This window comes from Pseudophryne corroboree, chromosome 1 (assembly GCF_028390025.1).
Source record: "Pseudophryne corroboree isolate aPseCor3 chromosome 1, aPseCor3.hap2, whole genome shotgun sequence".
NCBI lineage: Eukaryota > Metazoa > Chordata > Amphibia > Anura > Myobatrachidae > Pseudophryne > Pseudophryne corroboree.
Genome location: NC_086444.1, coordinates 140,965,012 through 140,991,924, shown reverse-complemented (window position 1 = coordinate 140,991,924; position 26,913 = coordinate 140,965,012). Strand labels below are relative to the sequence as shown.

Genomic DNA, 26,913 nt, shown 5'->3' with positions numbered 1-26,913 from the left:
AGGCTTGGAGGAGGGTCATAGTGGGAGGAGCCAGTGCACACCAGGTAGTCTAAGATCTTTCTAGAGTGCCCAGCCTCCTTCGGAGCCCGCTATTCCCCATGGTCCTTACGGAGTTCCCAGCATCCACTACGGACTACGAGGAACAGAATTACCGGTGAGTAAATTCTTATTTTTTTCTTTAGCCCGGTAAGACACTTCTGACATTTGTTGTTCAGGAGCAGCTTGACAAGAGGAATACGACGTTTGAAGCCCATGTTCAGGATCAGTCTGTGTGTGGTGGCTCTTGATGCACGAACTCCAGCCTCAGTCCACTCCTTGTGGAGCTCCCCCACACTTTTGAATGGCCTTTTCCTGACGAGAAAAAAGAACTGATCTGTTGGTTAGTGGTCCAAAGTCCTCTTTTCTGATGAGAGCAAATTTTGCATCTCATTTGGAAACCAAGGTCCCAGAGTATGTAGGAAGAATGGAGAGGCACACAATCCAAGATGCTTGAAGTCCAGTGTGAAGTTTCCACAGTCTGTGTTGATTTAGGGAGCCATGTCATCTGCTGGTGTTAGTCCACTGTGCTTTATTAAGTGCAGAGTCAACACAGCCATCTACCAGGACATTTCAAAACACTTCATGCTTCCTTCAGCAGACAAGCTTTATGGAGATGCTGACTTTCATTTTCCGGCAGCACTTGGCACCTGCCCACACTGCCAAAAGTACCAAAGCCTGGTTCAATGACCGTGGGATTACTGTGCTGGATTAGCCAGCAAATTCTCCTGACCTGAACCCTATAGAGAATCTATGGGGCATTGCTAAGAGAACGATGAGACATGAGATCGAATAATGCAGAAGAGCTGAAGGCCGCTATTGAAGCATCCTGGTCCATAACACCCCAGCAGTGCCACAGACTGATAGAATCCATGCCACACCGCATTGAAGCAGTAATTCATGCAAAAGGGGCCCAAACCAAGTACGGAGTACATATGCATGATTATACTTTTCAGAGGGCCAACATTTCTGTATTTAAAATCCCCTACTGAAATAAATGATCTTTCTCTAACGTCCTAGAGGATGCTGGGACTCCGTAATGACCATGGGGAATAGACGGGCTCCGCAGGAGGCATGGGCACTTTAAGATAGACTTTGGACTCTGGGTGTGCACTGGCTCCTCCCTCTATGCCCCTCCTCCAGACCCCAGTTTTAGACTGTGCCCAGAGGAGAATGTGTGCACTGCAGGGAGCTCTCCTGAGTTTCCTGCTTAGAAAGCATTTTTGTTAGGATTTTTTCTCTTTTTCAGGGAGCACTGCTGGCAACAGGCTCCCTGCATCGAGGGACTGAGGAGAGAGGAGCAGACCTACTAAAATGATAGGCTCTGCTTCCTCGGCTACTGGACACCATTAGCTCCAGAGGGAGTGAACACAGGTTCGTCCTGGGCGTTCACCCCAGAGCCGCGCCGCCGTTCTCCTCACAGAGCCAGAAGAAACGAAAACAGAAGACGTCTCGGGCGGCAGAAGCCTTCGGTGCTTCACTGAGGTAACGCACAGCACCGCAGCTGTGCGTCATTGCTCCCATACACCTCACACACTCCGGTCACTGTAAGGGTGCAAGGCGCAGGGGGGGCGCCCTGGGCAGCAATAAAACACCTCTCGTATGGCAAAAGTCTATATACATGTACAGGTGGGCACTGTACATGTATATAAAAGAGCCCCCGCCATTTTTTAGTAAGTTTGAGCGGGACAGAAGCCCACCGCTGAGGGCTTCTCCCTCAGCACTCGCCAGCGCCATTTTCTCTCCACAGCACCGTTGAGGAAGCTCCCCGGACTCTCCCCTGCTTGACACACGGTGGAAGGGGGTTTTAAAGTAGAGGGGGGGCACATTATTGGCATTTATACATTAAGCAGCGCTACTGGGTAAACAATCTGTGTTTTTCTCCAGGGTTATATAGCGCTGGGTTGTGTGCTGGCATACTCTCTGTCTCTCCAAGGGGCCTCAGGGGGAACCTGTCTTCAGAAAAGAGATTCCCTGTGTGTGTGAAGTGTGTCTGTACGTGTGTGTCGACATGTTTGACGAGGAAGGCCCACCTAAGGAGGAGGGGGAGTGCATGATGGTCAGGTTGCCGTCGGCAACGCCGACACCTGACTGGGTGGATATGTGGAATGTCTTGAATGCAAATGTAAATTTACTGCATAAACGATTAGACAAGGCTGAAGCTAGGGATCAGTCAGGTAGTCAGACCATGCCTGTCCCTGTGGCACCAGGACCTTCGGGGTCTCAAAAACGCACCATATCCCAGATCACTGACAGATACCGACACAGATACTGACTCTAGTGTCGACTATGAGGATGCAAAATTACAGCCAAAGGTGGCGAAAGGTATTAGTTACATGATTATTGCCATTAAAGAGGTTTTGCATATCACTGAGGAACCCCCTGTCCCTGACACAAGGGTACACACGTATAAAGGGAAAAAGCCTGAGGTCACTTTTCCGTCCTCATTTGAACTAAGCGACTTGTGCGAAAAGGCTTGGGAATCTCCAGATAGGAGACTACAAGTTCCCAAAAAGATTCTTATGGCGTATCCCTTTCCACAAAAGGACAGGATACGATGGGAATCTTCGCCGAAGGTAGACAAGGCGCTGACACGCTTATCCAAGAAGGTGGCACTGCCTTCTCAGGATACAGCTTCCCTCAAGGATCCTGCTGATCGTAAGCAGGAGGTTACCATGAAGCACATTTACACACATTCCGGTACTATCGTTAGACCGGCTATGGCATCGGCCTGGGTGTGTAGTGCTGTTGCAGCGTGGACAGAGTCCTTATCTACGGAACTTGACACCCTAGATAAGTATACCATTCTAATGACCGTAGAGCATATCAAAGATGCTGCTTTATATATGAGGGATGCTCAAAGAGACATTTGTTTACTAAGCTCCAGAATAAATGCTATGTCTATTTCTGCTAGGCGACTCCTGTGGACCCGACAGTGGACGGGGGATGCCGACTCAAAGCGGCATATGGAGTCGTTGCCTTACAAGGGGGAGGAGTTGTTTGGAGAAGGCCTCTCGGACCTTGTTTCTACTGCTGCGGACGGTAAATCGAATTTCTTACCTAATGTCCCCCCGCAGCATACTAAAAAGGCACCTCATTATCAAATGCAGTCCTTTCGTTCCAATAAAAGCAAGAAGGTACGGGGATCGTCCTTCCTTGCCAGAGGAAAAGGCAAGGGAAAAAAGTTGCATGCAGCTAGTTCCCAGGAGCAGAAGTCCTCCCCTACATCTGCAAAGTCCACCGCATGACGCTGGGGCTTCCCGGGGGGAAGTCAGCTCAAGTGGGGGCACGTCTTCGATTTTTCAGACAGGTCTGGGTTCACTCACAGGTGGATCCCTGGGCTATAGAGATTGTTTCTCAGGGATACAGGCTGGAATTCGAAGACGTGCCTCCTCGCCGGTTTTTCAAATCGGCTCTGCCGGCTTCCCCGTCAGAGAGGGAGTTAGTGTTGACTGCAATTCAAAAATTGTATCTTCAACAGGTGATAGTCAAAGTTCCTCTTCTCCAGCAAGGAAAGGGGTATTACTTAACCCTGTTTGTGGTCCCGAAACCGGATGGTTCGGTCAGGCCCATTTTGAATCTAAAATTCCTGAACTTGTACTTGAAAAAGTTCAAGATGGAATCGCTCAGAGCGGTCATCACCAGCCTGGAGGGGGGGGATTGGATGGTGTCCCTGGACATAAAGGATGCATACCTTCATGTTCCGATTTTCCCTCCTCACCAGGCGTTCCTGAGATTTGCAGTACAGGACTGTCATTACCAATTTCAGAAGTTGCCGTTTGGCCTTTCCACAGCCCCGAGAATTTTCACCAAGGTAATGGCGGAAATTATGGTGCTCCTGCGCAAGCAGGGTGTCACAATTATCCCATACTTGGACGATCTCCTCATAAAGGCGAGATCTCGGGAGAAGTTGCTGGACAGCGTGTCGCTGTCGGTGAGGATGTTGCAGGGGCACGGCTGGATTCTCAATATACCGAAGTCCCAGCTAGTCCCTACAACGCGCCTGACCTTTCTGGGTCTGATTCTAGACACAGACCAGAAAAAGGTTTTTCTTCCGATGGAAAAGGCTCAGGAGCTCATAGCCCTGGTCAGGAACCTATTAAAGCTAAAAAAGGTTTCAGTGCATCACTGCACGCGTGTCCTGGGGAAGATGGTGGCATCGTACGAGGCCATCCCCTTCGGAAGGTTCCATGCGAGGACCTTTCAATGGGATCTACTGGACAAATGGTCCGGGTCCCATTTACAAATGCATCAAAGGATCACTCTGTCTCCTAGAGCCAGGGTATCTCTCCTGTGGTGGCTGCACAGTGCTCACCTCCTAGAAGGCCGCAGGTTCGGAATTCAGGACTGGATCCTGGTGACCACGGACGCAAGCCTCCGAGGTTGGGGAGCAGTCACACTGGGAAGAAATTTCCAAGGTCTCTGGTCGGATCTAGAGACTTGTCTCCACATCAACGTCCTGGAGTTGAGGGCCATATACAACGCCCTACGCCAGGCGGAGGCATTGCTTCGGGACAAACCACTTCTGATTCAGTCAGACAATGTCACAGCAGTGGCTCATGTAAACCGCCAAGGCGGCACAAGGAGCAGAGCAGCCATGGCAGAAGCGACCAGGATTCTTCCGGTGGCGGAAGGCCATGTAAGCGCCCTATCAGCTGTATTCATCCAGGGGGTGGACAACTGGGAACCGAACTTCCTCAGCAGGCACGACCTGCATCCGGGAGAGTGGGGACTTCATCAAGAAATCTTCGCACAGATCGTGGGTCGGTGGGGACTGCCTCAGATAGACATGATGGCGTCCCATCTCAACAAAAAGCTAAAGCGGTATTGCGCCAGGTCAAGAGACCCTCAGGCGGTAGCGGTGGACGCTCTAGTGACACCTTGGGTGTTCAGATCGGTCTATGTGTTCCCTCCTCTACCTCTCATACCCAAGGTGTTGAGAATATTAAGACTAAGAAGAGTAAGAACAATCCTCATTGTTCCAGATTGGCCACGAAGGACTTGATATCCGGATCTGCAAGAGTTGCTCACAGAAGATCCGTGGCCTCTTCCTCTAAGACAGGACCTGCTGCAGCAGGGGCCCTGTCTGTTCCAAGACTTACCGCGGCCGCGTTTGACGGCATGGCGGTTGAACGCCGGATCCTAGCGAAAAAGGTATTCCGGAGGTGGTCATTCCTACCCTGATCAAGGCTAGGAAGGACGTGACATTGAAACATTATCACCGTATATGGCGAAAATATGTTTCTTGGTGTGAGGCCAGGACTGCTCCTACGGAGGAGTTCCCTTCTGGGTCGTCTGCTTCACTTCCTGCAAACAGGAGTGACTTTGGGCCTAAAATAAGGGTCCATAAAGGTCCAAATTTTGGCCTTATCCATTTTCTTTCAAAAGGAATTGGCTTCTCTTCCTGAAGTGCAGACATTCGTGAAGGGGGTGCTGCATATTCAGCCTCCTTTTGTACCTCCGGTGGCGCCGTGGGATCTTAATGTGGTATTAAGTTTCCTCAAGTCACCTTGGTTTGAACCACTCACAACAGTGGAGTTGAAATATCTCACTTGGAAAGTGGTCATGTTGTTGGCCTTGGCTTCTGCGAGGCGTGTTTTGGAATTAGCGGCTTTGTCACATAAAAGCCCCTATCTGGTTTTCCACGTGGATAGGGCAGAATTGAGGACTCGTCCTCAATTTCTGCCTAAAGTGGTCTCTTCTTTTCATATGAATCAACCTATTGTTGTGCCTGTGGCTACACGGGACTTGGAGGATTCCGAGTCCCTTGATGTGGTCAGGGCTTTGAAGATTTATGTGGCCAGAACAGCGAGGGTTAGGAAAACTGAAGCTCTGTTTGTTCTGTATGCAGCCAACAAAGTTGGCGCGCCTGCTTCAAAGCAGACTATTGCTCGCTGGATCTGTAACACGATTCAGCAGGTGCATTCTACGGCAGGATTGCCATTGCCTAAATCGGTTAAGGCCCATTCCACTAGGAAGGGGATCTCGGCGTTGTGCCGAGCAGCTACTTGGTCGGGGTCAAACACCTTTGCAAAGTTCTAGAAGTTTGATACCCTGGCTGAGGAGGACCTCCTGTTTGCTCAATCTGTGCTGCAGAGTCATCCGCACTCTCCCGCCCGTTTGGGAGCTTTGGTATAATCCCCATGGTCCTTACGGAGTCTTACCGGTAAATCTATTTCTCGTAGTCCGTAGAGGATGCTGGGCGCCCGTCCCAAGTGCGGACTTCTTCTGCAATACTTGTATATAGTTATTGCTTACATAAGGGTTATGTTATAGTTTCATAGGTTTAGACCGAGACTATGTTGTTTGTTCATACTATTAACTGGGTAGTTATCACAAGTTATACGGTGTGGCTGGTATGAATCTTGCCCTGGGATTCCCAAAAATCCTTTCCTCGTACTGTCCATCTCCTCTGGGCACAGTTTCTCTAACTGGGGTCTGGAGGAGGGGCATAGAGGGAGGAGCCAGTGCACACCCAGAGTCCAAAGTCTTTCTTAAAGTGCCCATGCCTCCTGCGGAGCCCGTCTATTCCCCATGGTACTTACGGAGTCCCAGCATCCTCTACGGACTACGAGAAATAGATTTACCGGTAAGTGTAAGATCTTATTTTTGCACGATATTCTAATTTTCTGAGTTTCACCTGTATTAGGCATGACTTTGTATGATTCTCGTGAATTTAGTGATGCCATAAAATATGGGGGAGGGAGTACTTGGCACAACTGAAAATGCCAAAGGATTGAAAATTATGTGAGGGAAGAGCAAGGATTGGGTAATTTCTTCCTTGCAGAAAACACGACCAGGTTATTTTTGTTATGCTGCCCCCTGTCCTATATAGGGAAGGGAAAGCATTTCCTTTGTGTTTAATTTAATGTATTGAGTATATGGCTTTCCTCCATTCCTTCTCATCTGTTGCGAAAGATAAAAAAAGAAAAGCAGTAATAGCAGTCCTACCATTGTGGCCAGGGCACCCTTTGTTCTCAATGACCAGGGAACTTCTTCAGGAGGAGTCCTAGCGGTTACCACTTTGCCCAGTTACATCATGGCCCAATCCTTCACCCAAATATAAAGGAACAACATAAATTGGCACGGAGAAGGAGCAGTGGCTGTTAGAGAAATAAGAGCTATCAGAGTCTGTAATTGACACTGTAATGCAGACAAGAACAAAGAACTCTTTCCATAGCCTATTACAAAGTCTGGAGAAGACTTATAGCATGGTGTGACGGTAAAGTGAATTCAACACTTCCATACATATTTGATTTTCTACAAGATAGAGTAAGCATGGGTCTGGCCTTAGTTACACTCAAGGTTCAAATTTCTTACATGGCGCCTTCAGAGCCGATTATACATAATGCTGAATTCTTTATTAAATGTAATTTCTAGCACCATGGGACAAATCATGTACTTGTTGCTCTTACTTTAGCACTCTTCGAAACCCTGAAGGATGTTGCACTAAAATGGATTCTGAAATTGATATTTCTTGTGGCAATTGCTGCTCAAAGAGCTGGCGAATTGCAGGTACTATGGTTTCTCTCTGCAGTGGTATTAACTTTCCATATCAATGAGGATCATATTTACAGCTTTATTTGCAACAACTAATGAAAATAATAAGGTTCATTAACAAGCTAATGAAAAGGAAAATAAACTTCACTGATTGTATTTAGTGAGCGTGACTCCTAGTACTGAGTGACTATGGAACAACAGTTTTGTTTCTTCTGGAGAAAGAAAGGTAGATACTCATACCAAACATGATCATGCAAGTAGTAACACATGTATAAACAAAGAATGGGTGTGACACACCAAGGACACTAAAGGCTGACTCTTCTAGAGTGGGAACAACTTCACAGGCAACAAAGGACCTTAACATGGCAGCAGGATGACCATAACTTTTCTGGTCTATATCGGTTAGATGTCTTATCAGGTGTTGGTTTAGAGTCTGGGAGAAATGTTCTCCAAATAGCCACTGAATAAATGTTTTAGTTATGTAGTTTTCTCTTACGTCCTTGAGGATGCCGGGGTCCACATTAGTACCATGGAGGTATAGACTGGTCCACCAGGAGCCATTGGCACTTTAAGAGTTTGAGAGTGGGGGCTGGCTCCTCCCTCTATGCCCCTCCTACCAGACTCGGTTTAGAAAATGTGCCCGGGGGAGCCGGTCACAGCTAGGGGAGCTCTCCTGAGCTTTTCTGGTAAAGTTTTATTTTAGAGTTTATTTTACAGGAGGCTGTTGGCAACAGCCTGCCTGCAGCGTGGGACTAAAAGGGGGGGGAGCAGTGTCCGCACTGCGGGGTCTGAGCCACTGACTCCGCTGACTGGACACTGAGCTCCAGAGGGGTCTGATCGGTCTCCGCCACAGGGGAACTTCTCGCCCCAGCAGCATGCCGCTGACCCCTTACAGAGCTGAAGAAAGTGGTGAGTTGGTCACCGACCCCCCCTGGCAAGCGGGGGGCCAGTGTGAAGATGGTGGCAATGGGGTTGGGATCGCGGTATTAACTGCACTCCCGGGATGGTACCAGAGGCACATAGTGCGGCGCTGTGAGAGGTGCCCTGGGCCAGCGCCGACCCCCCACACTGGTCAACAAGCCTGTCGGGGTCCAGGGATCACAGCCAGCAACTTTCCTCAGGCCAGTATGATCACCTGAAGAGCGGGAAGACAGCGCCATTAAGGGGGCGGAGCTTATCCTCAGAGCGGACCCAGCAGCGTTCCAGCACCATTTTCCTGCAGGCAAGCACTGTGAGGAAGATTCAGGTCCCTCCACATCAACTCCAGCTTACTGTACACGGTACCAGGGGGTTGTAGAAGGGAAGGGAGGCTGTAATTAGACTGTGTGTCCTATTAAGGAGCACAGTCAGCGCTGACTAGGGGTTTTCTCCTTGTTACAAAGCGCTGTGTGTGGGTTGGCTCCATTCTGTCTCTCTCTTGCCATTCTTTGGGGGGAAACTCTGCCCCCACCTGTGTGTGTGGAGTGTTTGGGGGTCTCCTTTAGCTATGTCCAGGGACACTGTCATATGCTGCTGAGGATTTATCCTCCCAAGATGATCCCATTCCATGTCATCAGGCTAGCACTGATTTAGCACAGATACCAGCAAGGGAACCAGAGTGGTTTTCCTCTATCAAAACTTAGATTTCTGATAGGGTTGCTAGTAATGAATCTGCAACCCAGGTATTACAGAGCTCTATGGCAGTATGGCCTGTGTCTGGTACCTCAGGATTTCACGCTATATACCCCCATAAACGTGGGCTTGTGCATATGTCACAAAACGACACGGATACCGATTCTGACACCACAGACGGTGATGGGGATTTGTTGCTGTGGTCCGCATCTCTTGCAAGGGGGGTGCAATTACTGATAGAGGCTGTCAGGGATGTGTTAAATGTTAATACTACACCTGAGCAGGTTGAGAGGCTTTTTTCACTGAAAATAAGAAAGCCTCGCTAACCTTCCTTGCGTCAAAAGTGCTGAATGCTATATTTGAAAAAGCATAGGTAAACCCTGAAAAGAAGTTTCAGATCCCTAAGAGGATTCTGGTGGCTTTTCCTTTCCCTGAGGAGGATAGGAAAAGGTGGGAAAACCTGCTGATTGACGCATCTGTGTCCAGACTCTCAAAAAAGGTGGTTTCACCTGTTTAGGGATCTACCGCCTTAAAGGAGCCGGCAGATAGAAAAATTGATAACACTTAAATCCGTGTACACTGCCAGGGGCAGTATTACGTCCTACTATTGCTAGTGCATGGATTGCAAAGGCAATAGTGAAGTGGTCGGCTACCTTAATTCAGGATTTGGATACTATGGATAGGGATGACGTTGCATTGTATTCACGCAACAATCATGATTCTGCAGGTTTTATGGTAGAATCCATGAAAGACCTGGGTTCCATGGCTGCAGGAATTTCTTCCATGTATGTTTCAGCTTTTCCGGGGACTGTGGCTCCGCCAGTGGTCGGCCAACGCGGAATCCAGAAGAAGTGTGGAGTTGCTACCCTATACAGGTCAGGCTCTCTTTGGGGAAGCTCTAGACGTGTGAATATCCACCGCTACAGCGGGTAAGTCTCCGTTTCTTCCCTCAGCAGCACCGGCTCCGAAGAAATCCTTCTCCTCAGCTGTGCAGCAGTCCTTTCGGCCTAACAAGCCTAGAAAGACCAGATCATCCAATACATTCTTTAGGGGAGGTAAGGTTAAGTCCAAGAAACCTGCCGCTGCAGGTTCCCAGGAACAAAAGCCTGCTTCAAGTACCCCAAAGTCCTCCGCATGACTGTGTACTGCACGCCCCGGAAGTTTGGCCTGTGGGAGCGAGACTCAGACAGTTCAGCCATGTCTGGGTATCGTCCGGCCTGGATCCCTGGGTAGTAGATATTGTGTCTCTGGGATGCAGGCTGGAATTTCAAAGTCTCCCTCAACGTTTTTTCAAGTCGGGCTTACCAACTCTGTTGGAGGACAGCACAGTGCTTCAAGACGCTGTCCGAAAGCTGGTGGAGACACAAGTCATTGTGTCGGTACCACCGCACATGTTGACAAAGGGTTACTATTCGAACCTTTTCATGGTACCGAAACTGGATGGTTCGGTTAGGCCCATTCTGAACCTAAAATCATTGAACCCCTTTCTTAAGGAGTTCAAGTTCAAGATGGAGTCTCTCAGGGTGGTGATATCAGGTCTGGTATCACTGGATATCAAGGATGCGTACCTTCACATTCCGATCTGGCTGCCGCATCAGGCTTATCTCCGCTTTGCACTCCTGGACTGTCATTTTCAATTCCAGGCCCTGCCATTCGGCCTCTTCACAGCACCAAGGATGTTTACCAAGGTGATGGCGGAAATGATGATACTACTCCGCAAGCAGGGTGTGAACATCATTCCTTATCTGGACGATCCCCTGATAAAGGCATCGTCCGAGGAGAAGCTGCTACAGTCCATTGTTCTCACAACACGACTGCTCCAGAGTCACGGTTGGATTCTGAATTTTCCAAAGTCAAATTTGGAACCAACCCAGAGATTGTCATTTCTGGGAATGATCCTGGATACGGAAGTGCAGCGGGTGTTTCTTCCACGGGACAGGCGTTGGTGATTTAATCCAGGGTCCGGGATGTCTTGAAGCCACCCTGGGTGTCAGTTCATAAATGCATTCGCCTATTGGGAAAGATGGTTGCCTCCTACGAGGCTCTCCAGTATGGGAGGTTCCATGCTCGGCCCTTCCAACTGGATCTCCTGGACAAGTGGTTTGGGATCTCACCTCCACATGCATCAGAGAATTTGTCTGTCGCCAAGGGCAAGGATTTCTCTCCTCTGGTGGCTCCAATTGCCTCACCTCCTAGAAGGCCGCAGGTTCGGGATTCAGGACTGGGCTCTGCTAACAACGGATGCGAGCCTCCGGGGTTGGTGAGCGGTCACTCAAGGAGTAAACTTCCAAGGACGGTGGTCAAGCCTGGAAGCCGGCCTGCCCATCAACATCCTGGAACTAAGAGCAGTCTACAACGGTCTTCTTCATGCGGCCCCTCTTCTGAGAAATCGGGACATTCAAGTGCAGTCGGGCAACATAACTGGCTTACATAAACCGACTGGCGGAACGAAGAGCAGAGCGGCAATGTCAGAGGTGACAAGATTTCTCCTCTGGACAGAAAAACTCGCGTTAGTGCTGTCAGCCATCTTCATTCCGGGAGTAGACAACTGGGAAGCAGACTTCCTCAGCAGACACAATCTCCATCCAGGAGAGTGGGGGGACTCCATCCGGAGGTTTTCAAGAAAATAACAGATCTTTGGGGATTGCCCCAAATAGACATGATGGCCTCTCGTCTCAACTAGAAGCTTCAGCGTTATTATTCCAGGTCGAGGGACCCACAGGCAGTGGCAGTGGACGCCCTGTTGTCTTGGTGGGTGTTCCAGTCAGTGTACGTGTTTTCTCCACTCCCACTCATCCCAAGAATCCTAAAGCTCATAAGGAGAACAAGGGTTCAAGCGATCCTCATTGCCCCAGATTGGCCAAGAAGGGCTTGGTACGCGGATCTTCTGAATCTACTGCAAGAAGAGCTGAGGCCTCTTCGGGAGGACCTGCTGCAGCAGGGGCCGTTCGCCTATCAAGACTTACTGCGGCTACGTCTGACGGCATGGAAGTTGAGCGCCTGATTCTTGCTCGGAAAGGTATTCCGAAGAAAGTTATTCCTACCCTCATACAGGCTAGGATAGGGGTAACGTCAAAACATTACCATCGTATTTGGAAGAAATATGTTTCTTGGTGTGAGTCCCGAGACGTTTCCTGCAGTGGAATTTCAACTGGGACGTTTCCTCCTCTTCCTGCAAGCAGGAGTGGCTATGGGTCTGAGGTTGGGTTCTGTGAAGGTCCAGATTTCAGCCCTATCCATTTTCTTTCAGAAGCAATTGGTTGCCCTCCCTGAGTTCTGCATAGCTAACCTCCCTTTGTACTGCCTACTGCGCCATGGGACCTTTTAACGTGGTGTTGCAGATCCTCCAGTCTGATTGGGTTGAGCTCAAATTTCTTACATGGAAGGCGGTCACTTTGTTGGCCTTAGCTTCTGCTAGACGTGTCTCCGAGCTGGGGGCTTTATCCTGTAAAAGCCCTTACTTGATCTTCCACGAAGATGGAGCTGAGCTCCGGACTCGTCAGCAGTTTCTTCCAAGGGTTGTGTCTGCATTTCATATCAACCAACCTATTGTGGTGCCAGTGGCTACTACCTCCTCAATTACTTCAAAGTCCTTGGATGTCGTGAGGGCTCTGAAGATATATGTGAAGAGAACTTCTCGTCACAGGAAGTTGGACTCTGTCTGTCCTATATGATCCCAAGAAAATTGGGTGTCCTGCTTCTAAGCAGACTATTTCTCGCTGGTATAGGTTCACTGTCCAGCACGCTTATCTACGGCAGGTCTGCCGTCTCCAAAATCTGTTAAGGCCCACTCTACTCGTAAGGTGGGGTCTTCCTGGGCGGCTGCTCGGGGTGTCTCGGCAGTGCAACTTTGCCGAGCAGCAACTTGGTCTGGATCGAACACGTTTGCAAAGTTTTACAAGTTCGACACTTTGGCCTCTGATGATCTGAAGTTCAGTCAATCGGTTCTGGGAGCCTTGGTACTTCCCCATGGTACTAATGTGGACCCCAGCATCCTCTAGGACGTAAGAGAAAATAGGATTTTGGTACCTACCGGTAAATCCTTTTCTCGTAGTCCGTAGAGGATGCTGGGCACCCGTCCAGCGCTTCGTTTTCCTGCAATTGTTTGGTTCAGTTCAACTTCGTTTCGCTGAGTACTGCATTGTTACTTGGTAAGTAATGTTTCAGCTGTTGCTAAGTAGTTCAAGCTAGTTGTCTTGATGTGCCTTGTATGTGTGAGCTGGTATGAATCTCACCACTATCTGTGTTAAGTCCTTCTTTTGAAGTATGTAGTCCACTCGGGCACAGTTTCTAGACTGAGTCTGGTAGGAGGGCCATAGAGGGAGGAGCTAGCCCACACTCAAACTCTTAAAGTGCCAATGGCTCCTGGTGGACCCATCTATACCCCCATGGTACTAATGTGGACCCCGGCATCCTCTACGGACTACGAGAAAAGGATTTACCAGTAGGTACTAAAATCCTATTTTATGTGGTGTTGGTATATACCTATTGCCTTCCCTATTGTATTGCTTGGGTTCATCCCACTGTGACTCTTATGGAGTAGGGAAAACAATTATCAGGAATTATAATTTACCCCCTTTTTTTTTTTTTGTCTATGTACTCCATGGCAGTCCAGAAAATCCGTATATAGCTACATATTTTTCAGAGACTACTTGGCAAGTAATTCAAGACACCTAGGAAGAGAAGGAGCTCCATTATAAACAATCCAGTGCATTTCTTAAACTGTCTCTTTTATGTAAATTAACTCCTACCCATTGTAATGGATCCATGGAGTATTTACAAGGAAAATTAATGATTAAATATTGATAATATAAGAACAAAGTAGGAAAGTCCCAATATCTGCATCCTTAACCTCCCCTGGGGGTGTTCTACCAAATTGCCCAACCCCAATCTATACAAAACTTTAACTGAGTCTCATTCAATGGAGGTAGCGTGGTTGATATAGTGGTTAGCATTACTCCCTCAGAGCACTGAGGTCTTCGGTAACTGTGTATGTTTTTTCTGTGTGTGCGTTGGTTTCCTCCTGGGAACTGGATTCTGACAATAAAAATGAAACCTACTTTGTGTGTGTGTGTACACGTGGTAGGGAATGTAGATTGTAAGCTCCACTGGGGCATGGATGTGATTTGTCAAGTATTCTCTATAAAAAGCTGTGGAGTATTAAACTTCTATTTCCCTATTGCTTGGAAGCAGACACTTTTTTAAAATTTTTCTTTGATGCACAGTAATAAGAATGTTTCCAGTTGTAAAGTGCTGATGCTTTATAAATATTAGTAATATGTTTAAGTGTGCATACTGTAGAATGTTAAATTATTAAATGAAACCTTTGTTTTCTGCAGCAGGGTACACTGATTCCACAGGGAATTACATTGGGGTGTAGAGTGGGATCTTGATCCAAGGCACCAACAGGCTAAAAGCTTTGACTGTTCCCAGGATGCATAGCGCTGCCTCCTATTTCCCCGCCTCCAGGCACTGGAGCTCAGTTTGTAAGTTGGTGCTGCAGTGCAGGCAGCTAACGGGGAGGGCTGCACTAGGCAGCTCTGAAAAGAAAACTTTAAGGGCCGCAGCACAGGCACTTAGGTGCTATATGTCAGTCTGACATATCGTGCTGTGGCTCCCTCACCTCCCCCAGCGGCGCTGGTACTTACAGCGGAGGGCTCCGCTCACTTCAGCACACACCCGCCGCTGCTCTCCTGAATCGGGTGGCTGCATCTTCGGGAGGAGGTAAGGGGGTCCTCCAGGTGGGATCTGCTGAAATCGCGATCCAGATTGGCCACCAAACCTTTTTTAATTGGAATATTTTATATTTGGACTTTTTTTTTTTTTTTTTTTTTAAATTGTATGTACCAGCTTTCTATTTTTTTTTTTTTTGGGGGGGGGGGGGGGGGGATATTTTTGTGGAGAGCTTTTATATGCATATGAAGCTTTCTTATGGTTGATTTTTGTATAGTCCTTTTGGACTAATAAAGCATTGTTTTTAGTTTCTGAGATCAACTACTTATTGTTGATTGACCAGTGGAAGTAAAGAAACCGTGATAGGATTCGCCTGATCCCCAGATCTGCGAGTTGGGGTATGCCCATAAACCTTCTAACTGCTTGAAAAGATACTGTGATAGGCGTTATACATTTGATGACTGTGTGAGTCGGGGTACGCTATTATTCTTGGAAGTTATTGGGGTACTGAAGTTCTTTTAGGGCGAGATCACCTTGTAAAGAAACCTTGATATGCGTGTCATATTAAAATTTTGTGAGTGAGGTACGCATGTACTAGTTAAAAAAAAAAAAAAAAATAGTACTTTCTGGTTTGACCTCTGAAAGCAATACCCAAACATTTTTTGTCCTCCTTTATTTCCACTTGATGCACGAGTCGACCAGATGTTTGAGAAGTATATAAAGATCCATATAGGACACCCCTGAGACATACAAAAGTAACCTTGATGAGCGTCAACCCATTGATACTGTGTGAGTTGGGGTACGATACCTAGCTTTTGAATCATCTTTAATACCTGGTCGATTGAATGTAGAGTGTTTTCCAGCTAAGACAGTCAAAGAAACCTTTATGTGCACATCCCACTCTCTGACTACGTGAGTGGGGATACACAATACAGCAAAATCCCTATTTGTTTAGATTCAATCAGTAAAGGGAAGTAATTCATGCCTTTAGTATCAAATTCCTTCCTTTCCCTAGTGCCATAGATGGTAAATTTATTCTACTTTTTGGTCTCTCTAGGCTAAAAGCTTTGACTGTTCCCAGGATGCATAGCACCGCCGCCTCGATTATTTCCCCGCCTCCAGGCACTGGAGCTCAGTTTGGAAGTTGGTGCCTGCAGTGCAGGCAGCTAACGGAGAGGGTTGTGCTAGGCAGCTCTGAAAAGCGCTTTTTGATGAAGAAAAGACTTCAAGGGCCGCAGCACAGGCACTTAGAAGTGCTATATGTCAGTCTGACATATCGTGCTGCGGCTCCCTCACCTCCCCCAGCGGCGCTGTATACTCCCGCGCCCTGGTTGCCAGGTACTTACAGCAGAGGGCTCCGGTCACTTAAGCACACACCCGCCGCTGCTTTCCTGGATCGCGTGGCCGCATCTTCGGGAGGAGGTAAGAGGGTCCCCCAGGTGGGACCCGCTGAAATCGCGATCCGGCGTGATCTCCGGAGATGGACCGCGCGCACTGGCGTGGACACTGGCCGTACAGGGACCCCACTTGACCACCAGGGCACGGGGCACAGGTCGGATTTCTTAAAATCAATTTCAAATAGGCCTTGCAGTACCCTGTGGTGAAGTCCAGCAAGGGGATAAGGCTCTGACCTGTAGCCCCTCCCCCAGCCCCAGGGACCCTGTACTGCAAATGTTCCCGCCCTGGAGCTGCATCTCTCTCTCTCTCTCTCTCTCTCTCTCTCTCTCTCTCTCTCTCTCAGCGTTTGGGTGCCATTACACACAAGCTGAGCTGATTTTGGGACTGCTGGGCAATGTCTCCTTTGTAAAGCCGCCTGCCTCATCAGCGCTGTACATTTACAGGACACTTAAGTATTCTACATGTCATTTAGACAGTGTTAGTTAAGAACAAGTGCATAACTTCAGGGTTATTTAGTACAAGTACCCTGTGATATACATCCAGTCTTTACTGTGCCTTGTTATATCTGTATATATACATTGCTTTACTTGGTAGTCCAGTTACTTAGTATTACTAGTCCAGTGCAGTTTTATTGTTTGTAATAATTTCTGCATTGTACATGTGACTGTGTGTGCCAATAGCTGCTGTGTGGTCTCCATTCCGTGTATCTTACACATATTGCTATCCCTATATTCTGTACCCTGAAGGGGGCTAAGTGCATCAGGGTTCTCATATGATATAGTGTCTCACAGGATATACTACGTTGGTATTTTTCTGTGTGTGTTTTACAGTCCCCACATACCTCTTAAATTCTCTGTTTGTGCTCTGCTTTGCAGTCACACTATACAGGGTTTTTTTTGTCAGGTACCTTGTCTATCATTGTACTATTACGCCCTAAGGTTACGCTTACAAATAATGCCTGCTAAATAGGGCGGCAGATCCATGGCTGATCCTGCACCATGCCGTGCTGACGCCATGGATTACTCTGAGGAAAACATTGCAGCTGAGGGTTCAGGTACCGGGGGGCTCTATTCCCCTCAGTCAGTCTGCAGCACCGGGGGCACACCAAGACCCACTTTGGGCTGCCTTTTCTAATTTACTGACTACGCTGGTAACGAGACTTGTGCTCCCTGTGGGACCTCCTGTGCCATTACAGCCACATATTTTCCCTGCGGTTAATCCGCCATGGGCAGATAATCTGTCCACTCAGTTACAGCAATTACATCAAAACAAAAACCTAACCCTCGCCTGCCTAAGACCAAGGGGTCATCTAAGAGGGCCATTACTTCCTCACAATCCACACGTTTTGGATACTTCATCCGATGAAGATGGTGCATATACTGACCCCTCAGACACTGATGCAGATGCTTATCATGGGGATTCTAATACACAGGTGGATGTTCCTGACCTCTTGGAAACTATCGGACTTATTCTTCAAATTGATGATGAGGCAGAACCTCCAGATACCTCTAAGAAACCTGATAAGTTCAAGCGTCAGGAGGTTACTAAATTAGTTTTACCCCATTCTGGCCATTTGGTTGACATATGTCTGGAATCCTGGGGGTATCCAGGAAAGAAATTCTCCCTAAGAAGATGCTAGCTCATTATCTCCTTGCTGCAGAGTTAAGTAAAAATTGGGAAATGCCACCATCAGTGGACTCACAGGTCGCGCGTCTGGTGGTGTCATTTGCTCTGCCTGTCACTGAAGGAACCGACGGATAAGCATGTGGTGGGTTGCTTTAAGTCTATTTACACTCTTGCAGGAGCTGTGCATAGGCCCACTATTGCGGCTTCTTAGGCTGCAAAGGCTATTGAAGCCTGGGTTCAGGAAGTTGAAGCGGAGCTACCGTCTGATTTTCCTGATAATGCTAGACTGTGTCTTTCATATATTACAGCCTCTCATTATATTCAGGAGGCGGCATCTGATGCTAGTGTCCTGGCAGCCAAAGCATCTACTACATCCATTCTGGCTCGCCGTATTCTCTGGTTGTGGTCCTGGTCTGTAGATCTGGACTCTAAAAAGACCTTGGAGGTGATCCCCTTTAAGGGAAACATCCTTTTTGGGGAAGATCTCAACAAGATTGTTGCTGACTTAGCATCCGCTAAGACTGCCTGTCTGCCTAGTACTAATCCTTCGACTCCGAAGGCTAGAAGTACTTCCTTTCGCTCCTTTCGACCACCAAGTAAAGCAAAGGGTCAGGCGTACCCAAACCAGGCTCGCACTTCTAAATCCACTAAGCCCAAACCTAAACATTCCTGGGCTGCCCATCAGCCTGCTTCCAAAACAGATAAACCTGCTGCATGATGGGGTGGGCCTCCTCCTGGTGGACCCCAGGGTGGGAGGTCAACTTCTGCGATTTGCTCAGGTATGGTTTACAGGCCACTTCAGACGCCTGGGTAAAGGAAGTTGTCACGGATACGCCATCTCTTTCAAGAAACGTCCCCCTCGCTAGTTTTGCTCAACATCCCTTCGGATCCGGTAAAAGCAAAAATTCTCCATCTGGTGGTACAATTCCTCCTGGACACAGGGGTGATAGTGCCGGTGCCTCTGGCTCAGGGAGGCAGGGGGTACTATTCAACCTTGTTCCAAAACCGAATGGGTCTTCCCGGCCCATTCTCAACCCCAAGTCTTTTAACACATTTGTGAAAGTTTCCAAATTCCGTATGGAAACTCTTCGCTCTGTTGTTCTGGCCTTGGAGCCCATGGACTATACGGTATTCCTTGACATACAGGATGCTTACCTGCATATACCTATTGCCATGTCGCATCAGCAAAACCTACGGTTTGCTATTGGCAACCTACATTTTCAATTCCAGGCCTTACCTTTTGATCTGACCACGGCTCCAAGAATCTTCACCAAGGTCATGATGGCTATGCTCTGCCATCAGGGTATCGGGATCCTGCGTTATATGGACGACTTGTTGGTCCTGACGAACTCTCCAGAGGTTCTCCGTCATCTGGCACTGCCGGTCCAATTCCTGCAAGCCCACTGGTGGCTCATCAACTGAAAGAAATCCTCACTGGTCCCTGCTCAGAGCATGGTGCACCTGGGGGCATTATTACAAGAGTCTCCGTTTGAACCTCTTGAGCCTGTGGACCTTAAGTGGCTTACTGTGAAGGTCTTGTTTTTGCTGGCTATTGCCTCTGCTAGACGGATTTCAGACTTTGGTGCCTTGTCCTGTCTCTCATCCTTTCTGATTTTTTCACATTGACCGGGCAGTTCTTAGAACTTGCCCTGGTTATCTACCTAAAGTGGTGTCATCTTTCCAGCTTTACCAAGAGATTGTGGTTCCAGCCTTTACCTCTCCTGGTTTGTCCTCCAAAGAGCGGTTTTTGGATGTGGTACGGGCTCTCCGTATTTATGTGAAGAGAATGGCTTCGCTTAGGAGATCTGATTCTCTTTGTTCTTTTTGGTTTTCACATACGTGGCTGGCCTGCTAATAAGCAGACCTTGGCCAGATGGATTAGAATGGTGATTGCACATGCTTATGTACAGGCTGGACTTCCAGCTCCTGCTACCATCAAAGCCCTTTCTACTCGGTCTGTTGGACCTTCTTGGGTGGCCCGCCGTGGTGCGACCCTTGAACAATTGTGTAAGGCGGCAACATGGTCCTCGGTGAACACGTTCATAAGGTTCTGTGCCTTTGATACTTCCGCCTCCCAGGATGCCTCCTTTGGACGCCGTGTTTTTGTGCCCACTACAGTGCGTCCCCTCCAATGAGGAACTGCTTTAGGACATCCCCGATGTAATTCCCTGTGGAATCCGTGTACCCCGCTACAGATAAGGAGATTTATGGTAAGAACTTACCATAGTGTAAAATCACTTTCTGCGAGGTACACTGGATTCCACAAGTCGCCCACCCTGACGCACTTAGCTTCTTTGGGTTTGTATGGCATTAGCTGCTGCTACCTTCTCCTGTCGCAAGAATGTAGTTGTATGTGGCTACTAATTGTTGTCGTCTCTTAGCTGCTACTGTATTGGACTGGTTAACAAAACTGAGCTCCAGTGCCTGGAGGCGGGGATATAGAGGAGGTGGCACTATGCATCCTGGGAACAGTCAAAGCTTTTAGCCTGTTGGTGCCTTGGATCAAGATCACACTCTACACCCCATTGTAAATCCCTGTGGAATCCAGTGTACCTTGCAGAAAGATTTAACAAAGGTAAGTTCTTACCATAAATCTCCTTTTTAACAAATTTTGGTAAAGACCCCACTGCATCTTACCTTGCCTATGAACAATATGTTTGTGTATAATTTATTATTACTATATCATTAATTGTAGTACTTATATACTAATATTTTTCTCTTTCTACAATTGTTATTAACAGATCTTGCAGAGAGTTCTTCCACAATGATGGCACAATTTAAAAAGGAGAAAGAAAATCCGTTTAAGTACTTGGAAGAATCCGATAATTCTAAAATAAAAAATATAAGTAAACGCCTCTCGAAGGAAAGGGATGTTACCACAGTGCTCCAAAATGTTTTCCAGGTGATGGAATCTTTGTTTTCAGTTTCTGTGCAACGAAGGGTTAAACGGTCACCTGATCAGTAAATGGTCAACGACAAAGTTCAGTTCCCTAATGTACTGATTGGACTATAATGCAAACGGTAAAAATGTAACCTGACTCATTTATTTGTTTTTCAGAGACTGATTATTGGCAGTTGTGCAAACTGGGCAGAAGATCCAAAACTAAGAGAGGTGGTTCCCAAATTGGGAAAAAGTGCAGACCAATTTGTCTAATTCGACTGTTTTCTGCATACATTTTACCTAAATGCTTTTGTTGGTTTAACAGGTTTATATGTACATTTCTTAAATGAAGGTTCTACTTTTATATAGCATAGTATAAAATGTAGTCTAAGAGATCGCTGAAATGTTGCTTAAGAGATCGCTGAAATGTTGCTTTAGTCGTTATAACTTTATTTCGGCGTATTCATAGCTGATATTACATCTGCATCAGCAGTATAGGAATCCCTTTGAAGATTATGCGGCTACAGTTTTACTTACAATTAAGATCCCGCAACTAGCTCCGTTATGTTGTAGACCACCTGTTTGAGAAAATACATTCCCTATCAGGCACAGTGGGCAGAGGCTGGCCTGCATGTTTAGTAAGCAGTGGACAGGCAGAAGTCATGTGGCACAGGAAATATGATGCTTTAAAAATTGTGAGCTTTACATTTAATGCCATTACGGCCTCCTGGTGCTTTGACCATCAAGATGGATGGAGATCCGAGACCCTACGTGGGTTTCAGCACTTCCTTCACTTCTCATGTGGGTGCCAGGGTCCTAAAGCATCCAGGGAAGAAGCGGTAACGGACCATTGAAGGTCACTAAAGACATATCTACTTGCTCTAAATGCTGTTTGGGCATTGTACGCCCCGAGAAGTGTAAACTTGGTGAAGTGATAAAGCACCAGCCAGTCAGCTCCTAACTGTCATTTTTTAAACCCAGCCTGTGACATGGTAGTCAGGATCTGATTGGCTGGTACTTTATCACCTTCTACTTTATCACTTCACTGAGCTTAATAACTCTGCCCCTGAGCAACAGATGAGATGATGCCGCTCAAGAGAGCATCATTGGGGCCCACTGCGAATATAAATGTTCTCTTGGAGCATGTTAAAATCTGGATTTGTTAGTGATGGACAAATACTTCTTGTTGCGTCTTGCTATTTTCCAAACTCTGTATAATGCCAGGCTTGTGTATTATCCAGTAACGTTTGCTGCACAAAGGTTCAATAAAATGCATTCCATTCACGGTGTCATCTTTGCTGTTATGTATATTTGGACTGCAATTTAAGTTGACAGATATAAGCAGGGAGTACTGTAAAATACGGATTAATTAGGCCAACTAACTTTACATGCTTCCAAATCTATCTGTGTCCACCCCCACACACTAGCAGTTGCAGGGAAGGTGAATTAATCCAGGTCTTGTTTATACAACTTCAAAGGCATAGTACAGTATAGTAAACCTACTGTTAGGCTACACACAGTCCTGAAATATGATGTTTTTTTACAGAGGTAATCACTTTCAAGGCAAAAGTATGCCTTGTAAGTGATTGCTCCTTTTAAAAAATAAACATAAATCCGAGTTCGTCCGGCATCCTGCACAGCTGCTGAATTTGGGTGGGATTCATTCGGACCCTGGTTGGAGGTCACACCTCCATGCAAACGCCAGTTCAGTTATTCTAGAAACAAGCAATGTTTCTGCTGCGGGGTACACTGGGCTCCACAAGGATAGACATAGGGGTGTAGAGTAGGATCTTGATCCGAGGCACCAACAGGCTGAAAAGCTTTGACTGTTCCCAGAATGCATAGCGCTGACTCCTCTATAACCCCACCTCCCTGCACAGGAGCTCAGTTTTGTAGTTGGTGCCGCAGATAGCAGGCACATAACAGAGGAGCTGCTCCGGGCAGCCCTAAGAAGAGCTTTTTTTGAAGAAAAAGTGAAGACTACAAGGTCAGCAGCGGTGTGTAAATGTCAGAGACATTCACTGCTGCAGCTCCAGCTCTACCCAGCGGCGCTATACACTCCCGAGCCCTGGTTGCCGGGTAACTACAGCAGGAGGCTCCGGTTTTCTTCATGGTCAGGCACACACGACGGGGGCTCTCCGGGATCATGTGGCTGCGCTTCGGGAGGTGGTACTTTTATCGCAATCCGGCGCGGTCAGTGGGAGTCGGGCCGCGCACGCTGGCGGTGGACACTGTGGCAGTACAGGCGATCCCACTAGATCACCAGGGCATGGGTGCAGCTCAGGTTTTCTCTCTAAACCATTTTAATAGTAGCCCACAGTACCTGGTGGTTTTTCCAGCAGGGGGATAAGGCTTAGACCTGAAGCCCCTCCCCCAGCCCCAGGGTGCCATTTCCCGCAAATGTTCCCGCCCTGGAGCTGCATATCTGTCTCTCCCTCACTCCCTGTCAGTGTCTGGGTGCCATTTCTCTCAGCTACACTGTTCCTGGGACTGCTTGGGCAAATCCTCCTGTGTAAAGCTCCTGGTTGTCAGTGCTGTGACTTTACATGACACTTAAGTATTCTACCTGCCTTTTAGACAGTGATAGTTAAGAAAGAGTGCAGGGTTTTCTAGTACAATTACCCTGTGATGTACATCCAATTCTTACTGTGCAGTGTTATATCTATTGACTACATAGCTATATATAAGCTAGTCCAGTGCAGTATTATTGTTAGTAATAACCTCTCCATTGTACAAACTGACTATCTGTGTGTGCATTAGCTCGCTGAGTGGTGTCCATTTCGTGTCTCTCACTCAACTTGCTATCCCTATATTCTATAACCTGAGGGGGCTTGGTGCGTCAGGTTTTATATTTATATAGGATTTTCACAAAGATAAATTTTAATACGTATTTCTCTTACGTCCTAGAGGATGCTGGGGACTCCGTAAGGACCGTGGGGTATAGACGGGCTCCGCAGGAGACATGGGCACTTTAAGACTTTAAATGGGTGTGAAATGGCTCCTCCCTCTATGCCCCTTCTCCAGACTCCAGTTAGATCCTGTGCCCAGAGGAGACTGGTCACACACTAGGGGAGCTCTACTAAGTTTCTCTAGAAAATGGACTTTGTTAGGTTTTCTCTGACGTCCTAGTGGATGCTGGGGACTCCGTAAGGACCATGGGGAATAGCGGGCTCCGCAGGAGACTGGGCACTCTAAAGAAAGATTCAGTACTATCTGGTGTGCACTGGCTCCTCCCTCTATGCCCCTCCTCCAGACCTCAGTTAGAATCTGTGCCCAGACAGAGCTGGGTGCTTTTAGTGAGCTCTCCTGAGTTGCTAATAAGAAAGTATTTTAGTTAGGTTTTTTATTTTCAGAGAGCTTCTGCTGGCAACAGACTCTCTGCTACGAGGGACCGAGGGGAGAGAAGCAAACCTACTAACTGCGGCTAGGTTGCGCTTCTTAGGCTACTGGACACCATTAGCTCCAGAGGGATCGAACACAGGACCTGACCTTGTCGTCCGTTCCCGGAGCCGCGCCGCCGTCCCCCTCGCAGAGCCAGAAGCCGGCAGAAGCGGAGAAGACATCGAAATCGGCGGCAGAAGACTCCTGTCTTCACATGAGGTAGCGCACAGCACTGCAGCTGTGCGCCATTGCGCCCACACTAACCCACACACTCCGGTCACTGTAGAGTGCAGGGCGCAGGGGGGGGGCGCCCTGGGCAGCAATTGTTACCTCCTGGCGAATGCTGCATATAGACAGTGGCACACTGTTATATGTATGAGCCCCCGCCATTTATTTTACACGAAATCGCGGGACAGAAGCCCGCCGCTGAGGGGGCGGGGCCTTCTTCCTCAGCACTCACCAGCGCCATTTTCCTTCCACAGCTCCGCTGAGAGGAAGCTCCCCAGGCTCTCCCCTGCATGATCACGGTAGAAGGGTAAAAAAGAGAGAAGGGGCACATAAATTTCTCTGACGTCCTAAGTGGATGCTGGGACTCCGTAAGGACCATAGGGAATAGCGGCTCCGCAGGAGACTGGGCACAACTAAAAGAAAGCTTTAGACTACTGGTGTGCACTGGCTCCTCCCACTATGACCCTCCTCCAGACTTCAGTTAGAATCTTGTGCCCGGCTGAGCCGGATGCACACTAGGGGCTCTCCTGAGCTCCTAGAAAGAAAGTATATTTTAGGTTTTTTATTTTACAGTGAGATCTGCTGGCAACAGACTCACTGCAGCGAGGGACTAAGGGGAGAAGAAGCGAACCTACCTAACTGGTGGTAGCTTGGGCTTCTTAGGCTACTGGACACCATTAGCTCCAGAGGGATCGACCGCAGGACCCGACCTTGATGTTCGGTCCCGGAGCCGCGCCGCCGGCCCCCTTACAGAGCCAGAAGCAAGAAGTGTTCCTGAAAATCGGCGGCAGAAGACTTCTGTCTTCAACAAGGTAGCGCACAGCACTGCAACTGTGCGCCATTGCTCCTCATTCACACCTCACACTCCGGTCACTGATGGGTGCAGGGCGCTGGGGGGGGGGGGGCGCACGCGCGAAGACACCTTGGCTGGCAAATCTACACCATATATAGTCAGGAAGGCTATATAGGTGTAAAAATACCCCTGCCAGAATTCCAGAAAAAGCGGGAGAAGTCTGCCGGAAAAGGGGCGGGGCCATCTCCCTCAGCACACTGGCGCCATTTTTCCCTCACAGCTCCGCTGGAAGGACGCTCCCTGGCTCTCCCCTGCAGTGTCAAGCTACATAAGGGTAAAAAAGAGAGGGGGGGCACTAAATTTAGGCACAGTATATATAATATAAGCAGCTATAAGGGAAAAAACACTCATTTATAGTGGGATCCCTGTGTTATATAGGGCTCTGGTGTGTGCTGGCATACTCTCTCTCTGTCTCCCCAAAGGGCTTTGTGGGGTCCTGTCCTCTGTCAGAGCATTCCCTGTGTGTATGCGGTGTGTCAGTACGGCTGTGTCGACATGTTTGATGAGGCTTATGTGGAGGCGGAGCAGATGCCTATAAATGTGATGTCACCCCCTGCGGGGTCGACACCTGAGTGAATGGTGCTGTGGAAGGAATTACGCGACAGTGTTGACTCCTTGCATAAAAGGTTTGACGACATACCAAATGTGGGACAGCCGGCTTCTCAGCCTGTGCCTGCCCAGGTGTCTCAAAAGCCATCAGGGGCTCTAAAACGCCCGCTACCTCAGATGGCAGACACAGATGTCGACACGGATACTGACTCCAGTGTCGATGACGATGAGACTAATGTAACTTCCAATAGGGCCACACGTTACATGATTGAGGCAATGAAAAATGTGTTACACATTTCTGATGTTACCCCAGGTACCACAAAAAAGGGTATTATGTTTGGAGAGAAAAAACTACCAGTGGTTTTTCCTCCATCTGAGGAATTAAATGAGGTGTGTGAAGAAGCGTGGGCTTCCCCTGATAAGAAACTGGTAATTTCTAAGAGGTTTGACAAAGCCTAATATATATATATACTATATTAAACACGCTCAAAGGTTAAGAGACTCAGTATGCTATTTGAGTATGTGGTACCGTAAGGGTACGCCCTTTGCGTAGCGGACGCTTAGCCGTGGACGAGACGCACGAGCGGCACGTTCGCTCACGGCTTGATGCGTAGAGGCAAGCACGCTATAGGCTGCCGATTAACGTAACGATACACTACCAGCGTAGCGGACGCTCAAGACCACGAGGAGATCACAAGCGGCGCTGACGCTCACAGAGTTAAACCTTTGTAACAATATCATAAACAATGTACTTATATTGTAAACCTTTGTGCAGTGATAAGGTGTAAATGCAACACAGTGTAACCTTGTTAGTTTAAAAGCTGTATGAGCGACTCTTACGCTCTGAGAACCCTTTAGCAATATAATAAACACTCAAATACCGGTCTAAGGGTCTAACACCTTTTAAGGGAGAGAATGAACGTTCAATCGCAAAAGAATACACAATACAAGTTATACACTACCAAACTAACATAAAATATCTAACCGAGTTACTACACGTTAAAATACAACAAAGACACAATTACATTTAAGGGGGAAGGAGAGAGAGAATGGCTTACAACGAAATAGGAGATAAATATGGTTGCAGAGAACTTACGCACAAGGGGAACAATCGCAAGCGCCTTTCTGGATATCCAGCTCCCGATTATCAGTGATGAGAACCGTTGTGAAGAGTAGA

At 47.8% G+C, this 26,913-nt stretch overlaps 1 protein-coding gene across 2 annotated transcripts in view; it reads left to right on the top strand.

Annotated features, from left to right (window-relative positions):
* Nucleotides 1-22,014, top strand: part of CENPH (centromere protein H) — a 135,612-nt gene extending 113,598 nt beyond the window's left edge. For both annotated transcript variants that reach the window (XM_063963352.1, XM_063963349.1), the window contains 2 exons: nucleotides 20,586-20,746; nucleotides 20,903-22,014. In XM_063963352.1, the coding sequence (XP_063819422.1) occupies nucleotides 20,586-20,746; nucleotides 20,903-20,998 (257 nt within the window). In that variant the 3' untranslated portion in view covers nucleotides 20,999-22,014. The remainder of the gene's footprint in view (nucleotides 1-20,585; nucleotides 20,747-20,902) is intronic.
* Nucleotides 22,015-26,913: the final 4,899 nt, after the last annotated feature.